Source organism: Nannobrachium achirus (genome assembly GCF_963921795.1).
Source record: "Nannobrachium achirus genome assembly, chromosome: 23".
NCBI lineage: Eukaryota > Metazoa > Chordata > Actinopteri > Myctophiformes > Myctophidae > Nannobrachium > Nannobrachium achirus.
The window spans coordinates 6,805,292-6,831,450 of record NC_137830.1 but is presented as its reverse complement, the minus strand read 5'-3'; the positions used below and the strand labels follow the sequence as shown (position 1 = coordinate 6,831,450).

The 26,159-nt window shown below is 44.5% G+C and overlaps 3 protein-coding genes across 4 annotated transcripts in view; 2 read left to right on the top strand and 1 right to left on the bottom strand.

The window, feature by feature from the left end:
- The window catches only part of exoc4 (exocyst complex component 4), a 317,782-nt gene that overhangs the window by 199,958 nt on the left and 91,665 nt on the right, over positions 1 to 26,159 (bottom strand). For both annotated transcript variants that reach the window (XM_080754095.1, XM_080754096.1), the window contains exons 9-10: positions 16,615 to 16,760; positions 2,518 to 2,606 (exon numbers count right to left, since the gene is read on the bottom strand). In XM_080754095.1, coding sequence (XP_080610221.1) covers positions 2,518 to 2,606; positions 16,615 to 16,760 — 235 coding nt within the window. The remainder of the gene's footprint in view (positions 1 to 2,517; positions 2,607 to 16,614; positions 16,761 to 26,159) is intronic.
- LOC308308413 (uncharacterized protein) lies at positions 3,992 to 6,982 on the top strand (the record flags this gene model as incomplete). The annotated part of the gene is made up of 2 exons (XM_080753831.1): positions 3,992 to 5,139; positions 5,575 to 6,982. 2 exons carry the CDS (start codon positions 3,992 to 3,994, stop codon positions 6,980 to 6,982), a joined length of 2,556 nt encoding a protein of 851 aa, XP_080609957.1.
- Positions 10,270 to 11,466, top strand: LOC308308412 (leukocyte elastase inhibitor-like; the record flags this gene model as incomplete). Its single annotated transcript, XM_080753830.1, has 1 exon — positions 10,270 to 11,466. One exon carries the CDS (start codon positions 10,270 to 10,272, stop codon positions 11,464 to 11,466), a length of 1,197 nt encoding a protein of 398 aa, XP_080609956.1.

The window sequence follows — 26,159 nt, the reverse complement described above, 5'->3', positions numbered from 1 at the left end:
CCGGATGGGGACCCCACCCACCCACCCACCCACCCACCCACACCCACACACACACACACACACACACACACACACACACACACACACACACACACACACCAATACAATGGTTCCCAATCATCTCAATATGTGCATTTTTGTCCTTTTTTCTTTCTTTCTAATTCCATCCTTCAGAAGATCCCTCAAATAGCTTCTTCGGGCCGGCCCCTGAGGAGAACAAAGACTTTTAACCCTGATCTCTCCCCCGCCTCCCCATCTGGAATTATTCCACTTTCTAAATTATTTTATTCTTACTCCTTCACTCTCCTCCGCAGCCGGGCGGTTAGGCGGGGTGGGCATGGCGGCAGGGGCGTCACAAGTGTGTGGGGGGGGAGTGGGACTGAGTTGCTAGGGCCCAAGGTGGAGGGGCCTTAATTATTTTATACTTTAACTATTGAAAAACAGCAGATATACAAGCTCGCAGCGCGGCACCGAGTGCCGCGCTGTGAGTTTTTATATCTGCTATTTTTGAAAAGTCGTGAAAATATGTGCAAATCTTTGAATATATGTTTTTTTTTAAGCGAACATTTGTAACTCAAATTTTGCTTCTGGGGGGGGGGGGTCCCTGGAACAAAATATTTTGAGATGGGCATCCGTGGCCACATACATGTCATTTTGGGGTCCTTGACGTGAAAAAGTTTGAGCACCGCTGACATAGATTTTTTTTTCTTTCTTCAAAAATAGCAGATCTACAATCTCGCAGCGCGGCACTCGGTGCCGCGCTGTGAGCTTGTATATCTGCTATTTTTCAATAGTTGAAGTACCCAGGGCCCAGCATTTGGTGCGACACCCCTGCTCACACCACACTGGCTGGCTGGCGGAGACTCGGCGGTGCATTGTGTGACAGGAGGCCGAATGAAAAAAAACTAAAATCTCATCTTCTTACGAACACTCCCAGGCTTTTCAACCGGTCAAAAAAAGAAAAGGAAAAACTGTTTTTCTTCTTCACGGGCAATGACGCAGGGGTGAAAGGAAGAAAAAAGAAAAAGGAATAAATGGAAAGTGAGCTGTTATTTGAAGAGTAGAAGAGGAGAGAATAGGAGCCCGGTCTATTTTGGCGATGATTGAAATTCACATGAAAATGTAAAAGTCGTCGAAGAGGGGGAGGATGGATGGACTAAAAGACAGATATGCCAAACAAACTATTCAAAAATTAAAAAAAAAATAAAAAAATAAGCTAAACTACTCTGCATCAAGGTTTTTTTGGGTAGGCCCTAAAGTGATGTCCTTGAGCGTGGGGAATTGTTTTGGGTCTCCTGACATTCTGCATAATGAGTACCTTCTACTTTTGGTACCAATTGTTGGTACATTTTGATGCCAATATACGTTTGAACTTTTTTTTTTTTTTTATCAATACGGTAATACTTGGAATACATATACTTATATGTATTCCAAGTAAGAAATCTGAACACTTTTACCACCACTTTCTTTTCTTGAGTTGCACAGAGTCAGTTCTAGCCAGTCTATTTGTGGCTATAATAGTGGTGGACAGTGACAGAGACTCCAACATAGCTCTGTGCAGGCCAGAGTAGAAATAAATCTCTCAAAGAGATACACAGTTATAAAGGATAACACAATAAACAAGGGAAACAACACTAATTACTCTAGCAGTATAAGGTCTGGGATGGTGCCTGATATAAACCCATCCAGAACTGAGCAAGAGGACGGAGTTTCATACATGAGCCTCATCTTAACAAGCTCATCCTCTGCTGTTGTCGTTAAGCCTCAAGTACTTTTGGAATCAAAGCAAAAGTTTCCCCTCAAATGACCACTTGACAATGACAATGATTCTCGAATTCCAATGGCCTCATATCAGACAAAAGAAAATCAAAATAAATACCAACGTTTTCGGTCCAAGTTTCCCCCAAATACCTGTACGAGAAGAAAGAAAACGCTTTCCTACTAGTGATGTGTCGTTTGTGAGTGATTTGTTCATAATAAAAACACCCCCGCAATGGTGTTTTTAACAGGATTATCGCATGGTGAACGTAAAGGAATCATCTGAACGGATCATTACCGTGAACATGATTGAAATGATTTGTTCACTGAAATGAAGGGTTTTTGCACACCACCAGAGCTGTGTTCTACCTGTAATGCACGTATACAGCGTCTGCTGTCGGAAATACAAATATGAATAGCGTCTGAAAGGTTCCCTTTCAAAGTAGCGTATTTGATAGACATTTTGCACTGGCGTCTGCCCTGCCACGCGAATAGCCGCGGAGCATATGCCCTCAAAATAAATCTAAAATACACCACTGCCCACCACTATTTCCTACGTGAATGAATGCATGGTCGCCATTGGTCGGGGACCGAAGGCTGTGCCTTGCAAGGACCACCAGTGGTCCACAGACCACCGGTAGAAAACCCCAATGTCCTAACAAACCCATGTGACACAGATACAGGAAATCAGTCAGAGATTGCAGATGCGTCATTGTGGCGTATTGACATTGTTTAACAGGTGAGTGTGTGCTTGCTTACCTTGCAGCTCTCCACTCTTGCTGTACAGCTCTCTCCTCTGCTCTCTCAGGTAGGCGCTCATACTGATGGCGTGGGAGGAGGACTCGAACCTGTGACACAACGCGGAAGGAGGAGGAGCCAGTCAGCCAGGGGTTGACACAAAGGCAGCGTTTCTCAAACTTCCAAATGTCGAGGTCTACCCTTAACTCTGACAGTGTACGAATGGAATCAAATGGACATATTGGAGTCCATTTGAACACTGTCAGAGTTACAGAATGAAGGAGTCCACTTTGAGAAACACTGCACTAGGGTAAGGTAAGGTAAATGTATTTATAAAGGCCTTTCAAAACAGAAGTCACAAGTTGCTGTACAATTCATAAAATGAAACAAAAACATCACAGAGCAAAAACACCACAATATGTGGTGTTTTTGCTCATACATGAAAATAAACACGAACACAGTAAGCTTTTACACACCATAATATTTCCTAAAAAAAATGTTTTTTAGCAGACCTTTAAAGGCAACTACTGACCGTGCTTTTTCTATAGAGAGTGGTAAGCCATTTCTTTTTTTTTTTTTTACTAAATTTTTATCCCTCGATTTTGTAACCCGTTTTCTTTCACCCAGTGCCAATATTGCCTATGTAATCCTGGGCTCTGCTCTTCCTCTGCCGCGCCTGGGGAGACAATGGACTGACCTCATGCTTCCTTCCATGCATGAGGAGTCCAAGTTGCTCTTTTTTCACCTGACAGTGGGGATTTCCCCAGTTTGGACGTAGCACGTGGAAGGAACACGTTATTCCAACCAGTTCCTTTCCCCTCTGTCAGGCCTCCAGGCTGGCTAGGGGGAGGCACCATGAGACCAGGATGACCACATGTTTTTGTAAGGGTACCTACCCAGGGGACACAGAGAGAACATGCAAACTCCACACAGAAAGGCCCTATCGCCAACCCCACCTAGGGTGTGGGCGCTGATGACGCGGAGGGAGGAACACGCCCCAAGCACCCACAGCGTCCCCCAGCGGGAATCGAACCCAGGACCTTCTAGCTGTGAGGCGAAGCGCTAACCACTGTGCCACGTGCCCCCTGTGGTAAGCCATTTCAAAGTGTTGAGGCTACCACTGCCAATGCCACTGGTGTCAGAGGCACTGGCCCGTTGGGAAAGTACAGGTCATGTTCTACTTGCCCAAAGACCCCCAAAGATAACCGTCCATTGTAAAATGACAGGTAAATTCTGAATTGCCGTTTAATATACCACTTATTTACCTATGTTATATTTTAACTAATGTACTGCCCCAAACCCGGGAATTCATGTAGACGCACTCAAGCAGTAAAAACTTTTGACAACCCTAGAGGGGATGTCATAGAACCCCTTATTTGGGCAAGACTGACACAGAATCCATATAAAAGGAGATTAGGTAGTAAACTGATTTTAGGTTAAATACGTTTAAATAGTTTTACTTTGAGTGAGTTGTAATATTTGGACATTGATCACAATGGCACCAACGGCCCTGGCCATGGCCAACAACGCGTTCTCCCTGTCTCTGTTCAGACGGCTGTCAGAGAACAACAGCACTGGCAACGTGTTCTACTCTCCTCTCAGCATCTCCTCTGCTCTGGCCGTGGTGCTGCTGGGGGCCCGTGGCAACACAGCAATGCAGATAACACAGGTCCTGCATTTTAAGGACGACGTCCACATGGACTTTCCTAAGCTCATGAATGAACTGAATAAGTCAGTGAAGTCCTACGTCTTCAGCCTGGCCAACCGCCTGTACGGAGAGCAGTCCTGCAAGTTTGGTGAGGAGTTCTTAAGCACCACCAGAAAACGCTATGACGCACAGCTGGAGCCTGTGGACTTCATTGGCAACGCAGAAGGAGCCAGGCTGAACGCCAACAGCTGGGTGGAGAAAAAGACGCAAGGTAAAATCAAGGACTTGCTCGCCCCGGGTATGGTGGACGGACGCACCAGACTGGTGGTGGTCAACGCCGTCTACTTCAAAGCCAAGTGGGACGAGCAGTTCCATAAGGGAAGCACCAAGGATGAACTGTTCAGACTCAGCAAGACTGAAAGCAAGCCTGTGAAGATGATGCACAAGGAAAAAAGATTCCCTTACGCCTGCATTCCTGAAGTCAGGTGTGAGGTCCTGGAGCTGCCCTACATGGGGGAAGAGGTCAGCATACTCGTCTTTCTTCCCCAGGAGATAGAGGACAATACGACCGGCCTGGAGAGGCTGGAGAAGGAGCTAACCTATGACAGGTTTATGGACTGGACCGATCCACGCAACTTGAAGTGCACATTGGTTTTTCTGGGCCTGCCACGTTTCAAGCTGGAGGCAACGTATGATATGAAAGACGTCCTGATCAGGATGGGCATGGCGGACGCCTTTGACGCAGCACGGAGTGACTTCTCCGGCATGTGTGCAGCCAGCGGCCTGGCGCTCTCCCAGGTGGTGCACAAGGCCTTCGTGGAGGTGAACGAGGAGGGCACCGAGGCAGCTGCCGCCACTTTTGTAGGGCTTCGGATGTTAGCCTGTATGGAGGCCCCTAGCCGCTGCCGCTTCGTTGCCGACCACCCCTTCCTCTTCTTCATCCGACACAACCCCACCATGAGTGTCCTCTTTGCAGGCAGATACTGCTCCCCTCCTTGAGTTGGATCTCAGCTCAGCTCTGGACCTGGACTGGAATTTGCCATGGTCACATTAAAGTGACAAGAAGGACACAACCTCAGTCTGCATCTAAATGCAGGAGAACAGTGTTGCCACGTACTGTTTTCTCTTAAGTTGCTTGTAAAAATTGGAACAATAGCTGCCGAGTTTGCGTTTTTATGTTTATTTTATCTTTTTGACGGTTGTGCACACTAAATCCATGAATACAATTAAAAAGTAGACTAAAACTAAAACAGTATCGACTTTTGAAAACCCTAGAGGTGATGTCGTAGAACCCCTTATTTAGGCAAGACTGACACAGAATCCATATAAAAAGACGTTACGTAGTCAACTGGTTTTAGGTTAAATGAGTTTGTATAGTTTTACTTTGTTTTAGTTGTAACATTTGGACATTGGTTGTGGACGTCCTGAAGAAGGATGGGGGAGCTGAAGGCTCTTCGGAGATGGCCAGGTGTACGGAGAACCGGAAGGATTGGAGTCTCCGATGGAAGCTCATCTGAGGACGACCAAGAGACAATGCCACCAACCTCCCTGGCCGTGGCCAAGCCACCAACGGCCCTGGCCGTGGCCAACAACACATTCTCCCTGTCTCTTTTCAGACGGCTATCAGAGAACAACAACACTGGCAACGTGTTCTACTCTCCTCTCAGCATCTCTTCTGCTCTGGCCGTGGTGCTGCTGGGGGCCCGTGGCAAGACGGCCACGCAGATAGCACAGGTCCTGCACTTTAAGGACGACGTCCACATGGACTTTTCTAAGCTCATGAATGACCTGAACAAGTCAGGGAAGCCCTACTTCAGCCTGGTCAACCGCCTGCATTTTCCTAAGCTCATGAATGACCAAAAGAAGTCAGAGAAGTCCTACGTCTTCACCCTGGCCAACCGCCTGTATGGAGAGCAGTCCTGCAAGTTTGTAAAGAAGTTCTTAAGCACCACCAGAAAACGCTATGACGCACAGCTGGAGCCTGTGGACTTCATTGGCAATGCAGAAGGAGCCAGGCTGAACGTGAACAGCTGGGTGGAGAAAAAGACGCAAGGTAAAATCAAGGACTTGCTCCGCCCGGGGATGGTGAACGGACGCACCAGACTGGTGGTGGTCAACGCTGTCTACTTCAAAGCCAAGTGGGACGAGCCATTCCATGAGGGAAGCACCAGGGATAAACAGTTCAGACTCAGCAAGACTGAAAGCAAGCCGGTGAAGATGATGCACAAGAGCGGGGAAAGATTCCCTTACGCCCACATTCCTGAAGTCAGGTGTGAGGTCCTGGAGCTGCACTACATGGGGAAAGACGTCAGCATGCTCGTCTTTCTGCCCCAGGAGATGGAGGACGATACGACCGGCTTGGAGAGGCTTGAGAAGGAGCTAAGCTATGAACGCTTTATGGACTGGACCGATCCACGCAACATGAAGTACAGATTGGTGGATCTGGGCCTGCCACGTTTCAAGTTAGAGGCCAGGTATGACATGAGCGACGTCCTGAGTAGGATGGGCATGGAGGACGCCTTTGACGCAGCACGGAGTGACTTCTCCGGCATGTGTGCAGCCAGCGACCTGGCGATCTCCCAGGTGGTGCACAAGGCCTTTGTGGAAGTGAACGAGGAGGGCACCGAGGCAGCTGCGGCCACTGCTGTAGTGTGTCATCTAGACTGTAGTCTAGGCCGCAGTGAGTCCCCTCGCCGCTTTGTTGCCGACCACCCCTTCCTCTTCTTCATCCGACACAACCCCACCATGAGCGTCCTCTTCGCAGGCCGATACTGCTCCCCCAAGCCCCGAGAACCTAGGGGGAGGCCTGAAGCGCCATGGACATGGTGGCCGTTTTGAGGAACGGCAGTTGGGGCCAGAAACACGAACACGCATCTAGGCTTCTTTTTCCTGGTTAATAAACCAGACCGAACACAACAACACCCCCTGGCGGTAGTGGTGTTGTAGTACGGTCTGGAACCGATCCATTGAGATGATATTTCCTCAACCAGCTTCAAGGGTTGGCCAATCAGGGTTGTATGCTTGGGGCATGTGGTTTGGGGCTCGCGTCACTAGGCTTTAGCCCTCCCTCACAAATGAAAGCTCTTCCTGAAATCCCAGACTCTTCCCAAAACGAAGTGTGTGATAGAGGCTGGCAACGCCAGGCAAAGGCTTCTTTGTATTGACTGCGCGTTCAGGGCGGAAGTGCTCGTTCATGAATTGGAGCCCAAGCGCGTCCATGGACACAAACTATGACGCAAAAGGCGTAACTTAGGCCCCACTACGTCACGTTTCAGATGCGTTTCAAACGCGGAAGTACGCTTCATGCGCTGGGTGAGCAACTCAATGCAAGTGGACGTACGGGGATATCTGGTGCCCTCTCTGTTCTTATAACTCTATGTGCTCCCCTCCTTGAGTTGGATCTCAGCATAGCTCTGGACCTGGGCTGGAATTTGCCGTGGAAGAAGGACACAGCCTCAGTCTTCGTCCAAATGCCGGAAAACGGTGTTGCCATGTAATCTTATTGTGGGCCCGCTGAAAGGCGAGTTTTATGTTATAAAACGTTGTAGACCAAGGTTATTCTCCACAAAGTATTGACTGACAGTAGAAAGGAAGGCCTTGCAGCCAATGAGGAGCAGCGTTCTTTGTGAAATCACCACCAACAAGTGTGACTTGATATAAATAACAACAACACCCACATGAAATCTTGTAGTATGTTCTCCCAAATCCTTTTATACTAAGGTTATTCTCCATGCCAGCCCACACTAGTTCGTTTTCTAGTTATAAGTGATTTTATTTCTCTAAAGTTGCTTGTAAAAATTGGTACAGTAGCTGCTGCTGTTTGTATTTCTTTTATTTTTTATCTCTTCGAAGCTTGTGTATATTAAATCATAGTATCAGAGAAGGCCTTGCTGGCCGTCGGGGCCAGCCAGACATTATTTCATAATATATATTTATTTCATCCACAAAAAAACATTGTATTTGTTTTTCTGCCGTCATTGTCTCTCACTCACTCAGGCTGGTCTAAAAAACAGCCCTTGTTATTTTTAACCAATCAGATTTTCTTTTTTGTTTTGTCTCCGGGTAAAACTCTCCACCGTGAGCCTTCAGAGTGTCCATTGAATCCAGCAGCCGTACAAGCTAACGGGCAGACATTTAGATTATCAGGTTCTTTAACCAATCAGATCTCGAGTTTGCCCTTGTGGGCGTATTCTTTCGGGTAGCAGCACCTTCGAGCTAGCCGTGATGACGTTAACTTCTTACTAGCATGATCCCATTGCCCTACAGTCTATAGATCCCATCCCTGCAAAGAACTGTCCAATGAGAAAAGGGAACCACTTCATTCAAATCCCTAGCCTCCTTCAAAATTGGTCTGAAAAGTCACCTTCAGGTGGCTGCTACTCGTGACTTGTAAATAGACTAAACCCCCATCTATTATTTTTCTATCTTCCTGTTTTTTTTTCCTTTTTTTTTATTATTGTGGGCTCGCCTGAAAGGCGAGACCAGTATGTTATCTTCATTATTTATAGAGTGAGTTCTGTCGCCTGAGTTCCGTCGCAGACAGTACAAAGGCCCTTAGCCAATGAGGTGCGGAAAGTCTGGGGGTGGTGTTAGCTGGAGTATTGGTTGAGCTTCACATGACAGTTAGCACGCTGCAGAATGTAGTACGAACGAGCCCACAACACTGTTTTGTAGGAAGACTATCTCTATTTTTCTTTACTTTTGTAATTGATGTTATCCATATGCAAAACACTCTGTTCTATCCGCCCTTCTTTCAACTTTATATGAGATACATAAAGTGGTTCCTGTGTAAATAAGCCGTAAAGCTTACTAGTATCTCCTTTTAGTTGACCTTGTACCAGTGATTTGTGCGGTCATGAAACTGTACTCTTTTCTAACTGCTAATAAACTCTTCAATTAATCAATCAATCAATCAATCTTGCATTGAAAATATACATTTACCCGACATCCTTCTGGTGGTGTCGTAAAACTGTTTCATTTATCCGTTTCTTTCTGTTTCCTTTGCTTCTTCTGCTAGATTTTCAATGTATTTACTCTTGTCTGCCTTAATGCTCCTTTTTACCATTCTGTTAGCATCTGTATATTCTTATTGTGCCTTTACTTTTGCTCTTATGCGGCTATTTGTCATGCAATAGGTGAGACCTATTGCATGTACAAGACAGATAAACCCTGAAGGCCAGATTATCATGTGAAGCTCGACCAATCCTCAAAGTATCCATTCATCTTACCGGGAGGGACACCGCACACATATTCTGGATGTACAGGACATATAAAGCCTATTCATTCTGAACTGAAATGACCATATATGGACATGGGACACACATTTTGCTTTTTGAAAAAGCCTATTCATTCTGGACTGATATTTTGCACGTACGGGACAGGAAAAACCTGTTCATTCTGGCCTGGAGTGACCATATATGGACATAAGGTAACATACATTGTGTTTTTGAAAAACCCTGTTCATTCTGGACTGAGATCAACATATATGGTAATTAAACGGACATTCTGTTTTTGAAAAAGCCTGTTCATTCTGGACTGAAATGACCATATATGGGCGTGATACACACAAAGCCATTCATTGGAAGCGGTTTTCACCGCTTCAAAAATTCGCCGTTTCACTTCGAACCGAGGTTTGATTTTTTTTTCTATAAAGTTGATTGTAAAAATTGTTACAATAGATGCTGTGGTTTGTGTTTTTTATTTGTTATATTTTAGGCTTGTGTATACAAAATCCATTAAAATAATGCAAAAATGCACTATAACTAAGTGACATTTTGAGAGTTTCACGTGACATCATAATATCTTACTATAAACCGTGCGGAGCGGCCACAAACCTCTAGTATATGTACAAGCAGACAAAGCCAGGTGTGGGAGCGCATAGCACCACTCAAACAGTATCGACAGTATCGAGGGGAAGAGTAGATCAAACAGATCAAAACGACTTTTGTCAACCCTAGAGTTGATGTCACAAAACCCTAGAGTTGATGTCACACAACCCCTTATTTGGACAAGACTGACGCAGAATCCATATAAAACATGGTTAGGTAGTCAAATGGTTTTAGTGTAATATAGTTTAAATACTAAATAGTTTTACTTTGAGTGGGTTGTAACATTTGAACATCACAATGGCACGAACTGCCCTGGCTGTGGCCAACAACACGTTCTCCCTGTCTCTGTTCAGACGGCTGTCAGAGAACAACAGCACTGGCAACGTGTTCTACTCTCCTCTCAGCATCTCCTCTGCTCTGGCCATGGTGCTGCTGGGGGCCCGCGGCAACACGGCCACTCAGATAGCACAGGTCCTGCACTTTAAGGACGACGTCCACATGGACTTTCCTAAGCTCATGAATGACCTGAACAAGTCAGGGAAGCCCTACGTCTTCAGCTTGGCCAACCGTCTGTACGGAGAGCAGTCCTGCAAGTTTGGTGAGGAGTTCTTAAGCACCACCAGAAAACGCTATGACGCACAGCTGGAGCCTGTGGACTTCATTGGCAACGCAGAAGGAGCCAGGCTGAACGCCAACAGCTGGGTGGAGAAAAAGACGCAAGGTAAAATCAAGGACTTACTCGCCCCGGGTATGGTGGACGGATACACCAGACTGGTGGTGGTCAACGCCGTCTACTTCAAAGCCAAGTGGGACGAGCAGTTCCATAAGGGAAGCACCAAGGATGAACTGTTCAGACTCAGCAAGACTGAAAGCAAGCCTGTGAAGATGATGCACAATAAAAAAAGATTCCCTTACGCCCGCATTCCTGAAGTCAGGTGTGAGGTCCTGGAACTGCCCTACATGGGGAAAGAGGTCAGCATGCTTGTCTTTCTTCCCCAGGAGATAGAGGACAATACGACCGGCTTGGAGAGGCTTGAGAAGGAGCTAACCTATGACAGGTTTATGGACTGGACCGATCCACACAACTTGAAGCGCACATTGGTTTATCTGGGCCTGCCAAGTTTCAAGCTGGAGGCAACGTATGACATGAGCGACGTCCTGAGTAGGATGGGCATGGAGGACGCCTTTGACGCAGCACGGAGTGACTTCTCCGGCATGTGTGCAGCCAGCGACCTGGCGATCTCCCAGGTGGTGCACAAGGCCTTCGTGGAAGTGAACGAGGAGGGCACCGAGGCAGCTGCGGCCACCACTGGTGGCATGATGCTGATGAGTGCACCCGAGTCCCCTCGCCGCTTTGTTGCGGACCACCCCTTCCTCTTCTTCATCCGACACAACCCCACCATGAGTGTCCTCTTCGCAGGCCGATACTGCTCCCCCAAGCCCCGAGAACCTAGGGGGAGGCCTGAAGCGCCATGGACATGGTGGCCGTTTTGAGGAACGGCAGAAACACGAACACGCATCTAGGCTTCTTTGTATTGACTGCGCGTTCAGGGCGGAAGTGCTCGCTCACGAATTGGAGCCCCAGCGCGTCCATGGACACAAACTATGACGCAAAACGCGTCACTTAGGCCCCACTACGTCACGTTTCAGAGGTGTTTCAAACACGGAAGTGCGCTTGGATGCGCTGGGTGAGCAACTCAATGCAAGTGGACGTGCGGGGATATCTGGTTCCCTCTCTGTTCTTCTTATAACTCTATGTGCTCCCCTCCTTGACCTGGACCTGGACTGGAATTTGCCGTGGTCACATTTTAGTGACAAAAAGGACACTAGCCTGATACTTCAGTCCGCACATCACCACCTCCTGTTGGTGGGTGGTGTGTAGTGTGGACTGAACCTGCAGATATTTTATTTTATTTCAGGTTCGCCTGAAGAGCGGGCGAATTGAATGGGCCAATCAGGGTTGTATGCTTGGGGCACGTGGTTTGGCTGCTCCGGTCCCAGCCCCCTCCAAACAGAGCTCTTCTGCCCACGTCAGAGCAGTGTAGGCCCACGTGAGATTCACTAGTGGACTCTGATTGGTGTCCTCTGCCCACGTGAGAGTCTAGTGGACTCTGATTGGTCCGTGAAAACTGTCATGGCGGAGTCAGACTCGACTCGAATTCTTTTAATAAACTATAAAATAGTGCCGTTTCATTACGTTTTAATACCATTTTGCACTAACGTAAACATTCAGTCATATAATATGTTATGAGAAATAATGTATTTTTGCAATGACACGCCACGTCGCCGTCGGAGGCTCTAAGCGTGTGTGTGTGTGTGTGTGTGTGTGTGTGTGTGTGTGTGTGTGTGTGTGGGTGACGTCAATAGGCTTTACCCCGCCCCCGCTGAAGTAGAATCTCCGTCCCCAGTTTCAGACTCAATCCCAAAACGAAGTGTGTGATTGAGTCTGGCGCTTGCAGTCAGGCTAGAAGGACACAGCCTCAAGCTGTGTACACACTACAGATATATAGTTGTAAAAATAAGCGAGCTAAACAACCAGGCAGCTTGGTCAAAACCATGCAGCTTTATTTTTGAAGCGGTGAAAACCGCTTCCAATGAATGGCTTTGTGTGTATCACGCCCATATATGGTCATTTCAGTCCAGAATGAACAGGCTTTTTCAAAAACAGAATGTCCGTTTAATTACCATATACGGTGATCTCAGTCCAGAATGAACAGGGTTTTTCAAAAACACAATGTATATTACCTTATGTCCATATATGGTCACTCCAGGCCAGAATGAACAGGTTTTTCCTGTCCCACAGAATGTCCGTTTAATTACCATATATGGTGATCTCAGTCCAGAATGAACAGGGTTTTTCAAAAACACAATGTATGTTACCTTATGTCCATATATGGTCACTCCAGGCCAGAATGAACAGGTTTTTCCTGTCCCGTACGTGTAAAATATCAGTCCAGAATGAATAGGCTTTTTCAAAAAGCAAAATGTGTGACCCATGTCCATATATGGTCATTTCGGTTCAGAATGAATAGGCTTTATATGTCCTGTACATCTAGAATATGTGTGCGGTGTCCCTCCCGGTCAGATCCCTCCCATATATGGTCATTTCAGTCCAGAATGAACAGGCTTTTTCAAAAACAGAATGTCCGTTTAATTACCATATATGGTGATCTCAGTCCAGAATGAACAGGGTTTTTCAAAAATACAATGTATGTTACCTTATGTCCATATATGGTCACTCCAGGCCAGAATGAACAGGTTTTTCCTGTAGAGGTTTTATCTGACCGCTTCACTTCGAACCGAGGTTTGATTTTTATGCAAATGAGCGGTCCAAGGTACCTGTCACTCAACCAGTCAGCCTGCTTTCGATCAGAGAAAACAGGTTGTTTTAACAGGAGTGCATTCGGAAACCTATAATATAAAATAGCCTCTCTAGATGGGAAATAAGTTACTACATAAGCTTTTTCTGGTAAAAAAATAAGAATAGAACATTCAAACAAGCTGTTAAATAATTTAACGAGCTGTTTTGGTCGGTCCAGTCACTGCCGCTGCTGCTGTGCTTCCGTGTGCTTCCGTGTGTGTGTGTGTGTGTGTGTGTGTGTGCGAGCGAGAGAGAGAGAGAGAGAAAAAACAAAAGGATTGCTAATTGATTGGAATGTAGGCAGGTCAGCGTGTCTCTCGTGCGCTCTCGCTCTCTCTCTCACGCGCGCACACACACACACACACACACACACACACACACACACACACACACACACACACACACACACACACACACACACACACACACACACACACACACACACACACACACACAGCGCTGCCCCAGCTGTCTAGCTCTCCCCGGGCCGGGGGAGAGAGAGTGCTGGATGCAGGGGGTCGTACGGGAGGCTATTATTCCAAACGTAGGAGACGGTGGTTGTAACACCGTCTCCTACCGTCTCCTACGGTAGGAATACTCGCTCACGGGAGGACACGGGGTTTTCACGACTTGTTGGTTGTATATCCTTTCATTTCAGGCCATATATATGGCAAATTATCATTAATATTACATATATAGCCGTTATTTAAAAAAAGTTGAAATATTGATGTCGCAATTTCTGCAGCTCCGTGTCTGTGGTCAGACGAGTTGATTCGGGGGGCTGAATCCCCGCCTACTCAGACCATGCTGTGCTCTGATTGGTTGGGCAAAACAAAGCATGTTGTTGCAGTGTGAACGATAAAAAAAGCTGCTATAAAATTGAGGACTAGTGAAAAAAAAGCAAACTTTTCATTTCCAAGCTTTTTTCCGAGCATGGAAGCTGTTTTCCATAGAGATAACATTGAATTACCAAGCAAAACGTTCAACTATATATCTGTAGTGTGTACACAGCTTTACCATGTAATCTTATTGTGGGCTCGCTGATAGGCGAGTTTTATGTTATAAAACGTTATAGACCAAGGTTATTCTCCTCAAAGTGTTGACTGACAGTACAAAGAAGGCCTTATAGCCAATGAGAAGCAGCATTCTTTGTGAAATCACCACCAACAAGTGTGACTTGATATAAATAACAACACCCACATGAAGTCTCTTGTAGTATGTTCTCCCAAATCCTTATATACTAAGGTTATTCTCCATGCCAGCCCACACTAGTTCGTTTTCTAGTTATAAGTGATTTTATTTCTCTAAAGTTGCTTGTAAAAATTGGTACAGTAGCTGCTGCTGTTTGTATTTCTTTTATTTTTTATCTCTTCGAAGCTTGTGTATATTAAATCATAGTATCAGAGAAGGCCTTGCTGGCCGTCGGGGCCAGCCAGACATTATTTCATAACATATATTTATTTCTTCCACAAAAAAACATTTTATTTGTTTTTCTGCCGTCATTGTCTCTCACTCACTCAGGCTGGTCTAAAAACAGCCCTTGTTATTTTTAACCAATCAGATTTTCTTTTTTGTTTTGTCTCCGGGTAAAACTCTCCACCGTGAGCCTTCAGAGTGTCCATTGAATCCAGCAGCCGTACAAGCGAACGGGCAGACATTTAGATTATCAGGTTCTTTAACCAATCAGATCTCGAGTTTGCCCTTGTGGGCGTATTCTTTCGGGTAGCAGCGCCTTCGAGCTAGCCGTGATGATGTTAACTTCTTACTAGCATGATCCCATTGCCCTACAGTCTATAGATCCCATCCCTGCAAAGAACTGTCCAATGAGAAAAGGGAACCACTTCATTCAAATCCCTAGCCTCCTTCAAAATTGGTCTGAAAAGTCACCTTCAGGTGGCTGCTACTCGTGACTTGTAAATAGACTAATCCCCCATCTATTCTTTTTCTATCTTCCTGTTTTTTTTTTTCCTTTTTTTATTATTATTGTGGGCTCGCCTGAAAGGCGAGACCAGTATGTTATCTTCATTATTTATAGAGTGAGTTCTGTCGCCTGAGTTCCGTCGCAGACAGTACAAAGGCCCTTAGCCAATGAGGTGCGGAAAGTCTGGGGGTGGTGTTAGCTGGAGTATTGGTTGAGCTTCACATGACAGTTAGCACGCTGCAGAATGTAGTACGAACGAGCCCACAACACTGTTTCGTAGGAAGAGTATCTCTATTTTTCTTTACTTTTGTAATTGATGTTATCCATATGCAAAATACTCTGTTCTATCCGCCCTTATTTCAACTTTATATGAGATACATAAAGTGGTTCCTGTGTAAATAAGCCGTAAAGCTTACTAGTATCTCCTTTTAGTTGACCTTGTACCAGTGATTTGTGCGGTCATGAAACTGTACTCTTTTCTAACTGCTAATAAACTCTTCAATTAATCAATCAATCAATCAATCAATCTTGCATTGAAAATATGACTGTCTGTAAATATGGCTGTGACTGTGACGTTAGTGTATTGTTGTTTTGGGCTATGCTACGTGGTGGATTTCTGCAATCATGTGGGCTACTCATGTCTCTGCAATACACCGTATTTTAATTGTAACTCTTAAAAGTATTAAGCTTTGTTTTGAATCAGGTTATTCCACTCAGTGTTGTTGTTGCCTGGTTGTGTCGAATGACACTGTTATTAACGTGAATTTGTGCGCAATTCTAATCGTTGAACTTGAGGGAAGATTGGCAGCAGGGGCGTCAATTGGGTATGGCAGGGGTATGCAGCTGCCATACTGCCAAAATAAAAGTTACTTTTAAATATAAATCCATGAATATCTCTTTGTCTACTGTGCTGGTTATTTTGTTGTTAAATTACATTAAAATAACTACAAATGCAAAATTTTACAACATGGTCACTTTAACAAGGTATTATAATTATATTCTCCACACTTGTATTCTCCCCATCTTGACAAAATGGTATATTCCCAGGTTCCGCAGGTCAGCTGCACAGGTGCAATGCATTATTGTTAATTGTGGCACGTTTACTAACATGCCAAGTTTAGCTGCACTTGAACAACCGTTCCAGGCTGCCATATCCAGCCCAAGAAACCATAGAAACTAGAGGAAAAAAATAGAAAATTATTCTTAAAATAAATGTATCATGCTTGTTGCTAAGGTATGGCAACATGACTGGTGTCTTGCACGCGTGCGAAGGCGCGCGTGCAAGACACCAGTCATGTTGCCATACCTTAACTTTTTTCTGAACTGACGCCACTGATTGGCAGACTTAGATCATGCTCACTTGAAGAGGGACTGTTTGACGCGCTGGGGTCTCTTCTTGGCGAAGAAGGCGGCGAACTCGCTGCCCGTGCTGGCGTAGGAGAGCTGGGCGGAGGGTTCTGCTGCGCTGCGACTGTTCTTCACGTCCAGGTAGTCCATGAGCAGCACCTGCACACACATAAGGCACAGAGATGGGTGAACAAATGCTATTGGTCGGAGCTAGGGTATCCCCGCCGTTCTGAAACAAAGAATGGGCGTGCTCGGCCAGGTTACTATCGCTATAAGACCCACTGTTGTAATATTACAACATTTGTATTTTATTAAAAAAAAAAAGGTTTAAACTATTTTATTTTTGCTCCCCCTACCACCTAAACATCACCAATGGATCTTATTTTTTAGTATTACAATGCCATTGGCCAGGATATTTGCATATAAATACCCCCCAAAGAGGCTGACATTCACACAACTTCAAGATCTCTGGAGTCCAGAGTCTGGACGAACAACATCTCACTTTTTCACTGAAGTTATTCCCAATACAGAGTAATTATTAACACACACTCCCAACCTGATATGTACAGTATTTGACCCTCAGAAAAGAGTTTGTTTTCCATAAGAGAAGACGTGTGTTTTCACTTTGCATCGCATCGCAATCATTTTCAACATTATTCAACGGAATGTAAGTATGCAAACATACTCTAACGAGAATTAAGGAACGGGCACACAGAAACAAGCAAGTCCAAGCAACTCCAAAACTGTGAAGAAAAAAGAAAGACAATGCCAAAAGTTGAGACTTGGACAAAGAACCCAAGAAGAGACATAACTGGGTTGATCTTGACGAGCCGCCATTAAAACCATTTCCCCGATATGTCTGCGTGATGCACGATGGAATCCATCACGTTCACATCACGCTTCATAAAAATCTCATGCTCGCCGTCTAACAATAGCCAGCGACCGGCCGCACACCGTAGGTCCCGACTCCAAGTGATCTGCCTCTCCTCTGTCATTGTCCCACAGCTCTCTTTCCTCGCTATATTTTCACGCTCATTTGTCATAATCTCCGCTCTAACTTCATCTCACTGAGTACCTATATTCAGGGGCGTCACAAGGGGGGGAAAGTGGGACTGAGTTACTAGGGCCCAAGATGGAGGGGTCTTCATTATTGTATACTTTAGCTATTGAAAAATAGCAGTGTCGCGCTGTGAGCTTGTAGAGCGTGAAAATTTGAGCAGTTCTTTGAATATTTTAAAGCAAACATTTGCAACTCAAATTTTGCTTCTGGGGGCCGGTCCCAGGAACTAAATATTTTGAGATGGGGGTCCGTGGTCAAATACATGTAATTGTGGGGGTCCTTCACATGAAAAAGTTTGAGCGCCACTGACAGAAAACAAGACTTGACCACATATTTTCAAGATTCTTCAAAAATAGCGGATCTACAAGCTTGCAGCGCGGCACTCCGTGCCGCGCTGTGAGCTTGTAGATCCGCTATTTTTTAATAGTTAAAGCACAAAATAATGCATAATAATAAGTCCCCAGTCTAAATGGGTTAAACCCCTATGAAGAACATTCATGGGGGGCCCAAAGTGATTCCTTGTACCCAGGGCCCAGAATGTGGTGTGACACCCCTGCCTATATACTGTCTCTCTCCTTCTCTCTCTCTTTCGCCCCCGACACGGTCGAGGCAGGCAGAGGGCCGATCACCCTAGATTAAGGGTGTTCAAACTTTTTTTACTCAAGGCACCCCTCTCTAAATAACTTTTTCATCCATGGCACCCATGAATCACACTGTTAATTTTTTAGAATCTTACATTATATAATCAACGTGAATATTCACATCTTTCCAACTGAGATATAGTAGGCTAAGTCACAGAGAAATATCCATTCCCATCAGAAATGACTGAAAATAACTTTATACTTGACGCTTAACACAACTACTGCCTCTTAATCTGAAGGTTTGCTTGGTGCCTCGGTGCCACGCCGTTTCCTCCATAGGCCGCCGCTATTATTTTGAAGGGCCGGAAGGGGGTTGTTTTTGTTTTTTTGGATTATCACTTGACGGCAACGATTACGTCATCTAGTCACATGACAGTGTGAGCCCAGAAGAGAACATGGCTGCGCCCAGCTTTTGTGTACAAGTATGGAGAGTGGAGACCATCCTTTGTATAAGAATGTCCCTTTTGGAGAAAATGAAGTCTCTTTATGGGCCTCTCAATGGATTTACTATGGAGGACGTTAACTTCGCGTGCACGCCCGACGTGCGTTGTAAACAAATCGCGGACATTACCGATGCGGGCGGGACCGGAGCGACGTACAGTAAGTAATAATATCTTTACTGTATATACAGTAAGATTGACAGTCCTCGCCGTCAACGGCGCCATGGTATTAACCCTTTCACTGACGGTGAGCGTCGTCAAGGGCAGCAGAACAGTTAAGACTCGGTGACTGAAAAAAAATCACTTCCACTCTGACTGCATTTATCAGTCAAATTGACAGGTAAATTCTCTCCCTTTTGCTCCAGGAGAGCAACACCTCCTCCCCTGCTGCCAGCGGGGGTTCTATTGTCTTCCAAACGTGAATTAGCATTTCAATTGACGTCTCAAATGGGGAGCGCAAAAGGTGTGAAATTCTCTCCTTGCTTCTGGGAGGGTGAGGAATGGGTGAGACCTGTCTTTATGACCAATAACTAACACTCAGAGTGGTATAATGGTATATTATTTCATATATACTTAGGAAATGTTTCAGAAGGGGGGGAAAAAAACGAGATGTCTTGAGTATTTAGGAAAAGTCATGGATGGGGAAATTTCTGAGACCTTCACGGGGAGAGTTTATTGCACTTTGCGATCTCAAAATCCCAGCATCCCTATTCTGGGGGGAAAGTTAACCAGAAATAGCAGATCTACAAGCTCACAACGCGTCACAATGTGATGCATTATGAGCTTGTATGTCAACTATTTTTGCTGAAGAGAGTTGGCTGTATATAGAAAAGAACTCATTAAGTACAGTACAAATCAGGTCTGTTTTACAAAGTATAGTGAAGTGATATTGATGAATTCCATCGCATTAATCTGAGGCACCCCTGGACTGGCACCATATCACCCACTTTGGGGAACCCTGCCCTAGAGCCTGGGGTTTGCCTGGCGTTTTTTTTTATTTTATTTTTTTTCAGTTAGGTGGGAGTTTTTCATTGCCACCGTCGCGTAATAATCACTGGCTCAGAGTGCGACATTGCAGGGTCTCTGCTCTTCCGACAACTTAGTAGTAGTGATTTGACACTTTGATAAAAAATGTAATTGAATAAGAACTCTATCCTGTAAAACCATATGATGGGACAATAAGTAAGGGATAACATCTCGCTCAGCGGTGATTATCGAGTGATAGGAGACCGACAGGTTGATATGCCACCGACGCGATAGCGGAGGTGACATATCAACCATCGCGGTGACATATCAACCATCGCGGAGGTGGCATATCAACCTGAAGGGTTCCTATCACTCGATAATTGAGTTTCAAATGTTCGCTTAAAAATAGATATATTCAAAGTAGGGCACTTAAGCTTATCTCTGTTTGGTGTTTCTTCATGAATTAACGGCCCTATTTGATCAAACTACAGCAGTGGTTTTCAACCTCCCTCAAGGACCCCAGGGGGTCCCTGGACCCTTCTTTGAGCACCAATGCCCTACAGTATCACACTAAAAGTGATGCAAAGCGACACGATTCGAGCTTGTGGATCTGCTAGTTCTGAACTTCTGATACTTTTTAGAAAAAGAATTGAATCCTAAGAAGTTAACATTTTTTTCTTTTTTCGGCACATACGAGGGTTTCCGTCCGACAGAGGAGACATGTTCTAAATGAGCCTCTCATTTGGAACAGCTTCATCACGTTAGCACCAGCAGGGCCGCTTAGGAGCGGGGAGCGGACGCGCTTCTAATTCTGACCGGGGAGGAAACGGCTCGTCCGGCCGGGCCGGCCGGCTGGGTAATGGACCACCAGATGGACGCCCATCCATCCACACTCCGTAATGATGTAATTAACGCCGGGGAGAGGGGGAGGGGGAGAGAGAGAGAGAGAGGGGTGGCATCATGGCAGCGGAGACGCAGAGCGTGGGGAAACCGCCGTCGCCATGCAGCAGCATGCGCTGGCGTGGCTGTGACGTAGGATTACACCAACGCGTACATGCACCGCGGATCGACAAGGTTGCATTAGTCTCGCGCAGAGCCCTAGAATGGAGAGTTGCGTCACTCCCGTTCACTTCATGGGGCCAGGTCTTCTACGCACACATCTATTGGCGTATAGTGACAAACGGCCAACCGGAAGTTTACAAAATGCATTGAAGTCTATGAGGTGTAAAGTGACAATGAACCACGTGACCAGCGCTGTTTCTGACCCCGCGGTGACACCACTCTCTGATTATACTGCTCTGGTCTCGCGTAGCCAGACAACTATTCCACAATCTCTGAATGCTATATAGAATCTGGAACGGCAGCTCCCGAACGGCGAGTATCGGAAGTAACGTGCAGTAAGTGCTGCACGGAAATGTAGTCTCACTGGAAACATAACAGAAACACACTCGCACAGACAAGAGTCTGTCGAGAGGCATATTCTTGTTATGGGTGTATAGTTTAAGAAAACATATGAAAACATCATGGAAGTAACACCAACAACACCAGAGAAAGACCAAGTAATGCCCCAAAAATATTGAAAGGAGACATAACACTTCCAGTAGGACATGTTATTGCTACTGCACCAAGGAGCATTTACAAATCGCGGAGGCAACAAATCGCAACAGTATACAGTACACAATAAGACGCCCTAAGGCCGAGAAGCGACGGCCAGGTCACACCGAAAAGCAGCTGACTGAGCAGTGTTGGGTTAAATAGCCCGTTAAAGCCTGTGAAAGCCCCAGCTGATCAGCGATGCACAACAGACCCATGTGAGTGAGTGTTACACCAAATGTGTTACTTACAACTTGTTGTGACCTGCCTTCAAGGATGGAATGGGAGGGAGGAACCTAAATGTTCTGTATTAGCGTGACACACTGACGGACAGATGGACGGACATGAGCTGGACGTTTTCATACTAACTGTGACCTACCGTTCACAATCAACAATTGGAAAATAGCCGAAATAAAAATTGTAGTTAATACATGCAAAGATACTGTATGTTTTTTGTTTTTTTTAAGTAACAGTTTTGGCCATAATAGGTTTCCACACGACAGAGGCAGACGGTCCTATTCTATACAAAAATGACCGTCTCTATAATGTAACTGTACCAGATCTACACAATTAAGCTATGATCAACTGTCCCAGAGCTGGACAGCACTGACCACCACTTGATATTAGGTCACCGCGACCTGCACAGTAAGTAGGCTTTATTTTTTCATGGATTGCCGGTCAGCTGCGAATAATCAACATTATAAAAGGATTATTCTGAGCAATCAACATTATAAAAAGGATTATTCTGAAGTGGCTGTTTTGGTGCGGTACCCACCCTCTGATTGCTTGTCATTCTGAAGATAATATGTTCCAATAAACTAATCATGCAATCATGCATCATTAGTATACGTATGCAGCTGTAAGCGTACCAAATGTGACATTATTTTTTGAAGCTATTCGTTTGTATTCAATTTTTACTGGTCGGTTATGCTCAAATCGCGATTCCAAAAAACGGAGCGGTAACATATGTCGTCGGACTACATTATTAAATGCATTAAGACTTGACCTGGCCGGTTTCGTTTCATACTAGGGCATTAACGAAAAAGTCGACAAGTCGATTGAGTCGACTTCATTACACAAGTCAACTCCCACCAGAGAAAGTCGAAAGTCGAAGTTGGAAAAAAAAATCCTATGTATTTTTTCTATCATTATTTTTGCTCCATGTGTGCATCTGTACAGCATTCAAACAGTAGGATTGCTTATTGTCAAGAAGTGCTACATTACATTTGGTATAACCATTTCTGCCTCTATATATTTGGACAATGTTTAATTTGTCATTTTAGAGGTCATTTTAGGCATATTAAAAAGTCCTTAAATTGTCACTTTAGAAATGTGCAGATACCCTCTATACACTTAAACTTTATGTTGGTTTGTTTACGGTTGAGTGAGAAAACAACGTTTCAAATTAAGTTAATCATCTGGGGACCCCCGAAAATAATTGGGGGGGGGGGGGGGGGTCGTGTGATGTGATGACGTCATCAAACGATAAAGTCGACTTCAACTTAACTTTTTACTGAGTCGAGTCGACTTGCAAAAATCACAAGTCGTTAATGCCCTATTTCATACCAGATGTCCGGTAAACTGCCGTCGTTCCAAACATTCTGGCCTGCAGTTGACAAGCGAGTTTCACCCAGTGGAATGCTGCTCACAGAGGAGCGGAGAGTGAAAACGATTAAATAATAGCTACATTGGAACACAGTTTTCCAGACAGGACACACATTAATGAATATATTTGGCTGAAGACCCTCATCTGAACATGGTGTGTGCCCTATCCTGAGAAGAGAATATTAAAGCTCACAAGCTGTCCTGCTTTTAACGGGGTTAAATCATGCTTTCCATGTACTGCCAAAAATAGAAAAAAATTATAATAACTTAACCCATTTAGAAGGTACACATTATTGTGTATATCATTATTTTATGCTTTAACTATTGAAAATCGTGAAAATTTGAATTTTGACCCGATTCTATAGTGTCTATAAGATTTTTTGAAAAAACCTATGTTTCTATGTCAGCAATCTGGCCAGCCATCGTCAAAGAAAAGGTCTTTTTCACTTAAATGGAGCTCAGTTAGTCTGTTCTTGAAAGACTACTATGTCAGTGGTTCTCAAACATTTTCATGTGAAGGACCCCCAAAATGATATGTATTTGGCCACGGACACGCATCTCAAAATATTTAGTTCCAGGGACCACCCAGAAGCAAAATTTGAGTTACAAACATTTGCTTTGAAAATACATATATTCAAAGATTTGCACACATTTTCACGACTTTTTCAAAAATGGCAGATCTACAAGCTCGCAGCGCGGCACTCGGTGCAGGGTTTTTTTGCTCCCGATCCGATACCGATCAAATATTATTGCTTCCGATTCGATCCCGATCTTTCCCGATCTGATCTTTTGGCAAGGCATTAAGAAAAAAAAAATCTATTCATTCTATCACTTAGTGCAGCACTGAATCAACAAATTAAAAACAAAGCTTATGAGTAGTGTATAGTGATATAGGCCTACTAGTGCAGTGTTTCTCAATCATTGTGCAGCGGACCTTTGGTGTGGCCTTTGAAATTTGGCAGTGAAGTCACGATTTAAGGACTTTTAAAACCTGTTTAATATCTCAAAAAATGTAATAAAATAGACCATTACAACATCAAAAATAATCAACAAACTATATAAAAACTGGAAAAACACTGGCCATTTTTAAAGTTGAAACAAAATAAGTTAAGAACCAATTAACCAGTCTGCTTGAAAAGTATGCATCTGTAGCAGCTAGTTGACAGTGCAGAGAGACATAATTGCCTTCCTTTGATCCATTAACAAGGGGCCAATTACTACTTATTGGCATCAGCTGCCAGCTGGACACAGAGTCTGACACAATCACCTTCCCTCTGCAGTGCTGTCTGTCTCATTTCTCCAAAAGCCCTTGAATATGATTGAAAATGATTAAGGATTACTGTGATTATGGTAAGCTTACATTTCATATCGCATTCACCTTACCTGTAACTTTCAGTACTCCCAGAAAATATTTTTTTGAAAAAAAAAAAAAAAACTTTTTTTTTTTCGATATTTTTTTCCCGATCTCCGATCTTATAAAAACGGCCATATCGGCGGCCGATCCGATCACGTGATCGGGATCGGGCAACACTAATCAGAACTGTACTGTCCCGTGCTTTTCCTAGGCGAACTGCTAATAACATGTTCAATCAATTAATCAATTAATCAATCAATCAATATCAATTTGAGGGTCCTTGACAATTAGAAGTGTTTGAAAACCACTGGTTTGCAACAGGACGCTATACTGTACAAGAGATGGGACGATATGAAAATGTCAAATCACGATTATTGAGAAATCGTGATTTACGATATTATCACGATAATCAAAATCCATTATCCTGGGGTGGAACATTTACCAAAAAATCGCACCCGTGCGAAGTGAGCGGTGCAAACTAATTCCTGCGCGAATCAGTGTTGATAGGCATGCATGGCAATATTGTTTTTGTTGTGTATGATGTCAGTCTAGAGGTCTGCTCAGACTATATAAGTCTTTATCGTCATTTCTCATCAGTTAGTTGACCAAGCTACGGATTGTAACTTGTAAGAGTGTCGTAGTGTAATGATAAGTGACCTTATTTACCTCCAGAGAGGCCTCCAGAGAGGCGAGAAGAGGCCAGAAGATGAATAATTTAGTTTTTCAAAGTCTGTTCATTTGTATTTTAAACTTGTATTAGCTGCCTATCATTTATAACCTGTAAGATTTTCCACAGTCTGTCTAAAAGTGTGGTTATTTTATTGCTTATAAGTGATATTCATCTAATACAATTTTGAAATTCAAGGTTAGCACCGCTTAATAATTTTTTATGACGTATTTTACGCGGCCTAAGCGCGTTATGACGTATTTTACACGGCCTAAACTCGTTATGACGTATTTTACGCGGCCTAAATGCGTTCTAAATCAGGGTTAACCAATCGGGTGCCTCTGTGACTATGACATCATGGACAGATCAACAGAATCGAAGTGTTTCATTGGTCTAGCGAACTCATGTCATCATCATTTGTGACATCATAGTTTTGGTAAAAAAGCGGTCTATAGGAGCGGTTAGCACCGCTCAAAAATAGCCGATCTACAAGCTCAAAACGTGTCGCGTTGTGAGCTTGTAGATCGGCTATTTTTTGTCAAAGACATTTGAACGAGTGAAAAAAAAGACTGTATCAAGTACGAATGTCTTAAGTACCTTTTACCAATTATAGAGGATTTAAGTGATACTGGATATGCAGCTCAGCAAATAAAAGGTGAATTGATCCCAGTGCATGATGGAGGACGACAACACGATAAATGAAATCTCCACGATACGATAATCATGAGTGTTTTTTATCACGATACACGATAATATCGCGTATCGTCCCATCCCTATACTGTACACCTGATAACGTGGACAGTCTGTCCCTGGCACCAGATTACCACGCAGGCCTAAACATAGTCCCATAAGTGCTGCTGTGTTCCATCCAAAAGCCGCATGTGCTTTAATTACACCATAAACGCGAAGGTTTGGCGGTTATTACGCCAGGGCTTCCGCTTTAGGCTGCGTGACGCCCGACCGTCCGAGCAGAATAATGTAGCATCACTAAATATTTAGCGTGGCTTTATTTAGCCAGAGCGCCATCATTTCCTTGGCTCCAGTAAGCAGGAGGATGGTGAAAAAAGCTCCATTTATAGTTGGCGGAGACGCTGTGATTGGCTTGGCTGTGAAAATAACAAGGTGGTGTCGATGCCAGCTCTTTCTCTCTCTCTCTCTCTCTCTCTGGCGTGAGAGGGATATTACTTAGGCAGCGGCTTGGCTGGGCTCACATTGGCAGCGTTTATTTACCT